The 7,121-nt window shown below is 40.4% G+C and overlaps 1 protein-coding gene across 1 annotated transcript in view; it reads right to left on the bottom strand.

The window, feature by feature from the left end:
• Positions 1-1,257: 1,257 nt before the first annotated feature.
• CUNH9orf135 (chromosome unknown C9orf135 homolog) overlaps positions 1,258-7,121 on the bottom strand; it is a 64,143-nt gene continuing 58,279 nt past the window's right edge. The window contains exon 6 of the mRNA XM_006086849.3: positions 1,258-1,520. Coding sequence (XP_006086911.1) covers positions 1,335-1,520 — 186 coding nt within the window. The 3' untranslated portion in view covers positions 1,258-1,334. The remainder of the gene's footprint in view (positions 1,521-7,121) is intronic.

Here is a 7,121-nt window from a genome sequence, read left to right as displayed (position 1 = left end):
ATATTCAAAGTGATGAATGCCAAGAACCTACAACCAAGATTACTTTATCCAGCAAAGCTATCATTCAGAAGTGAAGGTCAGATAAAGAGCTTCACAGATAAGAAAAAGCTAAAGGAGTTCATCACCACCAAACCAGTATTATATGAAATGCTGAAAGGTATCCTGTAAGAAGAGGAAGAAGAAGAAAAAGGTAAAGATACAAATTATGAACAACAAATACACATCTATCAACAAGTGAATCTAAAAATCAAGGGAATACATAATCTGATGAACAGAATGAACTGGTGATTATAATAGAATCAGGGGCATAGAAAGGGAATGGACTGACTATTCTTGGGGGGGAAAGGGGTGTAGGGGATGCGGGAAGAGACTGGACAAAAATCGCGCACCTATGAATGAGGACGGTGGGTGGGGAGTAAGGGCGGAGGGTGGGTTGGGAACTGGGTGGAGGGGAGTTGTGGGGGGAAAAAAGAGGAACAAATGTAATAATCTGAACAATAAAGATTTAATTTAAAAAAATTAGAGTCCAAATGCACCTCAAAGATCAACTAGAATTTATTTATGTAATCCTGGGCAAATTACTTAAACGTCTCTTGGTCTCTGTTTGCTCACCTATAAAACTGGAGGGTGAGTCAAAACAACTTCTAGAATTTCTTCTAAATATAACACTAGATGATTGGACTTTCTAAACCCTAAAGTTTCACTAAGATTCTGTCTGCATCTCTGCTATTCCATACACTAAAAAGGTGTTATCTTGAATAAGGAAAAATACTGTGCTGAATAAACCATCCACAGTGCAGCTGGCCATCATAAGAAATCAAAGTCCATAGACACTCCTCCAACACACACACACACACACACACACACACACACACACACATACTCAACATTATTACAGTGCCAGTGTTAGCCAAATTTCCACCATTGGAGTTTCATGTCAAATCTGAATGTCACCTTTATTTTCATTCACTTAGAAGTGGAATTTGTTAGCTCACTTTTTAAAAAGTAGCCACACTCTAATCATAAGCATGATTGTCCTAGTTTTATGCATTTTTTCTAATAAAATTCAAATAAAAACAGTCCCTAAATAAAATAAAATTCCACCAACTATCTAGAATTGTGTTGTATACCCTCAGTGGTATGCATATTAAACTGAAAAATACTAGAGTAGCTTATGAAAAGAAGATTATACACACTGGTCTAGAATGTAAGATTTTGATTTTAAAGAAAACTACTAAAGTATTATTTCCATTGCATTTATTATGATAAAAAAAATCATCAACTGCTAAATCAATTATTCTTTCATTAGTCAGAGAATCTGATTTCATAAATTATTATGAAAATGGGAGTATAGGACCACCGGTTGATGGGTAGAGTTCTTGTTTGGCATATGAATTAGCATAAATCCCACTCACGTCATGCCAAGTGTTGATGCCAAATCTTTTGGAGCCATTTAGATCTGAGAACTGAGAACGGCATTTTCTGTGGACTATTGAATAATCATCTTGACAAGGATAATCCTAAAGGAGGGGGGAGGAAAGAAAAGTGATATTGAATAACTGAAATATGTAAAAAGGAGTGATGTCTAAAAGCTAATCTTTAGTATGTTAGTCTTACTATGAACAAAGGTGAATTTTCAAACAATTGATTAATTTAACTTCTCAAATTATAAATACCTCAATGAGAAAAAAAGGCTATTGCATTTATAAGTACTTATAATTCTGAAAGAAGAAATTAGTTCATGGTTGTTTTATGAAACTAAAAATAAATTATTATACATTTAAAATTGTTCTAACCCATACATTTACAGATAAAATTTTATGATTATCTATGTAAGACCCAAACAATTACAATTTATCTACCATTCAACATCTTTTTAAAATTAATGTGTTACAATTATTCCAAAGAATAATACCTTGGGCTATATCTTTAATAACTGCTATCCAGTCACACTTGCCAGTAAATGCCAAGTTCAAAGATTCATTCCTATGAGAAATTTACCTCAGCATAATTCAGTATAATGTTTAAGGTATTTACCCTTAGAGCATATCATAAAAGCTTCTATTATCTATATATATAAAAGCCCAGAGACCAGAACGGCACTGACCAGAACAACCAGAACAACTGGTGACTACGACACACACTGTGGCAGCCTACCAGCCTGATCCAGGCCCCAACTGGCTCCATCCCCATCTGGTTCAGCCCCTGATCGGCCCCCAACACCCCGATCAGGGCAGGGCTGGCTGGCCAACTGCCTGCGGCCCCTCACCCACATTGGCCCAGCCCAATGGGCCCCCATCAGGACGGGCCAACTAGACCCCACCCGTGCACAAATTCATGCACCAGGCCTCTAGTAAGAAATAAGACACTATCATGGACCATTTCCCAAAGGAAATAATGATTCTTTTAGATTACCATCAAGGGTAATGATAGATAAGGAACATAAAGCCCTTGAACTGATTATATAATTTCTCCCTTTAATTGGTACAAATTTTAAAGTACTAGAACAATATTAAAATTAAATCACCAAAATCTATAAAAAATGAAAGAACAGCTAAACATAGTTCAAATCTTAGATTGGCTTTATTGAAAATAATTGAAAACTTTAACCAGATGTTCAACCATAACCATCATTATTGTGTCTATTTATTTTCTGAGTGCCATGGGCATAGTAGTTGAGCGTTTATATCTTTTAATTCATAACAGGGCTCTGAAGTACAAACTACTGCTCTCATTTTACATATGAGAAAAGATAATTTGCTTAAAATCTCAGAAGGGGAGAATTTAAAGAATGCCAATATTAAGTGACTCAGCCAGGACTTCAAACTAACCAACTAACTATAAGATCCTTTATTCCTCCAGGATCCACATGAAAGTCTAACAATAAGAGATGAAAAGAAATATAAACAATAAAATCCAAACCTACATCTAATCCATGTTCCTTTCTACATAATTTGGGCTTTTGCTTTTTGTTGTTGGGGTCTATTTCTTTGGGGCTTGTTTGTTTGCCTTTGATCAGGTAGAGGCCCTTTAAAATAGATTTTAAGCATCACTGGCCAAAACTGCCTTCTTAGAGGGAGGCAGGATCTGCTATTCCTACCCCAGCTGCCATCAAACTGAAGAGAGCATCAAATGAAAGGTCAATGTGTTCCTTTAGCACCTTTTATGCAAAGAGGCTGATTCATTTTGATAATGTGAATGACAAGATTAAATGTGATGTTTTAGGAAAAGGATTCTGGCAACAGAAGGTACTAAAGATTGAAGGTGGAAAGGACTGGATTCAGGAAATGCAATTAGAATTGGATCTCAACTATTTACAATATCAACTGATGGGTGAATAAACAAAATGTGGTCTATTCACACAATGAAATATTATTTGGCAATAAAAGGAATAAAGTATTGATAGATGCTATAACATAGAAAACATTATGCCAAGTGACAAAAGCTAAACCAAAATACCACACAGTGTATGATTTCTTATATAAAATGTACAAAATAGGCAAGTCCACAGAGGAAAAAGGTAGCTTTTCAGGAGATGGAGAAGAATGAGGAGTGACTATTAATGGACGTGATGGCTAATTTTCTATGTCAACTTCCCTGGATCATGGGCACCCAACACACACACACACACACACACACACACACACACACACCTTGCAATCCAACTCACAGACTTATGGACTTCAGAATATCATTGACCAAACCTGGAAGAATCAGCTCATAGAGTTCTTCAAATGTGGAGAAAAATATGCCTTGCCTATAAGGCTTCAACAAGAGCTAAAAAAAAAAGAGCAGGAATATAAGGAAGAGTCTGGAGAATTGTTGGAAGAAAATAAGGGAAAAGGATAACGGAAACAGTTTCCTAATGTACCCATTCCTACCTAGACTTTAATCAGGCAGAGTCTCTTTGGGACACAGAGAAGTATCTATAATAATAAAAGCATAATATGCTAATTAGACCGGATGTCCTTTTGGATGACCTTCCGGATGAAGCCGGGGCTGCAAGGGAAGTCTGGGTCCCGGGTGCCAGAGGGAAGCCGGTGCCGGCAGCCAGGGGAAAGAAGGCCTACTCTTGCACTAATTTCGTTCATCGGGCCTCCAGTCTATATACATAAAAGCTTAAGCAACCGGCCAGTAACTACGATGCGCACTGACCACCAGGGGGCAGATGCTCGACGCAGGAGCTGCTGAGCTGCAGTCAGTTGGTGATTCTTGGGTGACACACCCAGAACCAGAGAGGAGGGAGCCAGATTCCAGGGGTGTCACCCAAGAACTGCCCTCTTGCAATCCGGGACCCCTTGGGGGATGTTGGAGAACTGGTTTCAGCCCGATCCCCACAGGCCAGGCCGAGGGACCCCACTGGTGCACGAATCCAGGCCTCTAGTATTAAATGAGAATAATGGCAGAAAGGTATGTGGGGTCTTCTCCTGGCTTCCACCTCTCATGAGAACTCTTGAAACAAAACACAGATTAGGCTGCCCTTCCATTTGCCTGGGGCACATACCCAAGCTGGTAGAGCAGCATGGTCAGGCAGACGGAGACTTTGAGAGTCATCAATCCTGAGCCACTTTTGGTATCTTATGGCATAAACAAGACCCCGAAGTAACTGCAAGTCTGCAGAGGGGGTTCAGCTCTCAGTTTCAGAATTAGATCTGGGAATGAATGGGAGTCAGAGAAGGTTTCTGTGGGGTCAACAGTATCTGTGGGAGTGTAAATAAGGCTGAGTAATTCCAAACATGCCATGAGGGTTACAACGAAGTCCAAAGAGAAAGCAAGAGAAATAGAAAAGAATGACAGTTAACAAAGTCCACAGACCAGAGCAACTAACGCCAACAAAGAAAAGAGCAACCAGGTGGACTAGGCATATCATCCCAGAGACCAGAACAGACACAAAAAATGCCACTCAAAAATACCCTATTCTTCCCCCCTGGCATCAGGATGCTAAATTGTATCCCTCTCTCCATATACCTGGACACCACCTTCGGGAGAGTTGCAGTTATTATTGCTGTGTAACAGGCCCACCTACACGTAGCATGAGAAACAATGGCCATTTTTAGATTCTTTGGGTCAGGAATTTGGAAAAGGTACATCAAAGGCAGCATCTCTGCTCCACAGTGTCTGGGCTCTCAGCTAGGAAGTCCTGAATGCTGGGGGTAACTTAGGACCTACGCTGGAAACCTCTCTCATTCCAATTGGTAGTTGATGTTGGCTGTCTGCTGGGACCCCAGCTAGGGCCGTTGACTGGAACAACCTCACAGGTTCCCTCACATACATGCTTGGGCTTCTTCATGGCATGATAACTGGGTCTGAGAGTGAGGGTGGCACAAAGAGAACCAGGAGCTTTTTATCACCTGACCTCAGAAGTCACAAGCTTCACTCCCACCCTAGTCCCAGTTCACCCAATTGCAGGGGAGGTAATACAGATTCTGCCTCTCCGTTAAAATCACACTGCAAGGGCATGTGAGGTGGCAGGTATGTTGCAGCCATTTTGGGACAATAAAAACCTGCCACAGGGAGAAAAATAGGGAGTGTTGAGGTTCCCAAGGCTACCCTTAGATTCAATGACTTGCTAGGAGGACTCACAAGACTCAACATATAGTGGTACTAGGGGCTATGATTTATTGCAGCAAGTGGACACAAAGCAAAATGAGCAAAGGGAAAAGGCATGCAAACTGAAGTCCAGACGAAACCAGGTGCAAACTTCCAAGAGTCCTTTCCCAGTGAGTCACACAGGATGCACTTAATTACCCCAGCAATGAGTTGTGAAATGCTCTCTACTGGGGAAGCTCATTAGAAACTTAGTGGACAAAATTTTTGTGGGAGGCTGGTCACATAGGCACCCTCTGCCTTGATACCAAAATTCCAGACTTGCAGAAGGAAAGCAGGTGTTCAGCATAAACCATATTGTTTGCAGAGGCTAGGCACAGTGAGCCATTCTTAGGGAATCTTATCTGGAAAGCCAAGTTTCTAGATGCCAACCAAAGGCCAACCTTACAAGCAGGTTTTTTAACAGGTAGCAGTCTCAGTTCTGCTATATTCGTTCTTTACTACAAAGAGGGGATGGGAAAGGATCTCTAAGAGTTTTTCAAGGGATATTAAACACTTCTTGTAGGAACTATAATCAGGCTACTCTTTAAATGGATTGAAGAGTGTGTGTTTTCCCTCTGGTGGTGGGCTTGGGAAGAAGGGGAGTGATCAAGCACAACTTTTTCCTATGCATATGTGTGTTGCAGACAGTTGCTATATTTTCAACATCCTAACCTAATAATGAAATGTTTACTCAACATCAATTTAGTGGCAGTGGGAAGAAGTGTTTAGAAATTGTGTATAGAAACAGATTTTTGAAGTACCACAGAATCTGTTGGCTGGTCCGTTATTCTGGTGCTTCAGAGACCCTGAGTTCTGACAAAGTTCATTTGTGATAGAACCATCACTGCAAGCTTTCCTGAGCCCTTCAGGGAGACGAGGGTACCTGGGAACAGGTAGCTGAGCTGTGCAGAGCCAAACTGGAGGAGACATTTCAGAGGAAAAAGGTAGAGGACTTCCCTGGCTAAGTGGGTAAAGAATCAGAGATGTTCCATAGCCTCAAACCTATGGGAGAGGTAACACTATTAAAAAGAATCAGACAGACATGGAGATGGGGAGAACTTGTTTCAGGAGGAGGAGATGAGTCAGATTTTAGACATTTTTAATTAGAGATGACATCAGCACAAAATCTTTATTTGGAAGGCAGTGCTGTGGAACAGATGGCCTGGAGGGAGGTCTGTGCCCTATGCACAGCAGTGATCACTGACTGGGAAAAATAGCTATAAAGAACATTATTGGGATCATGAATTATATTTGAATATAGACTGTGGATGACATAATTATACTGCATCAACTTTCCCGAGGTTGAACACTTACCATAGTTATAAAATCCTGTTCTTAGGAAAAGCATGAATTATTTAGAGGTAAAGTACCACAATGTCTCCAGCCTAATGGTAAACAATTGGTGACTCTGAGTCAAGATTATATGAGAGCTCCTTGTGCTATTTTTGCAACTTTCCTGTAAATTTGAAATTGGATAAAAATATGATTCCCCCAAAAAATGATGGTCAGGGAGCCATGGAGTAGATGAGTTC

Source organism: Myotis lucifugus, unplaced genomic scaffold (genome assembly GCF_000147115.1).
Source record: "Myotis lucifugus unplaced genomic scaffold, Myoluc2.0 scaffold_31, whole genome shotgun sequence".
In the NCBI taxonomy this organism is placed as follows: Eukaryota; Metazoa; Chordata; class Mammalia; order Chiroptera; family Vespertilionidae; genus Myotis; species Myotis lucifugus.
The sequence above is the reverse complement of the archived record's forward strand: the minus strand, read 5'-3'. Positions and strand labels throughout refer to the sequence as shown.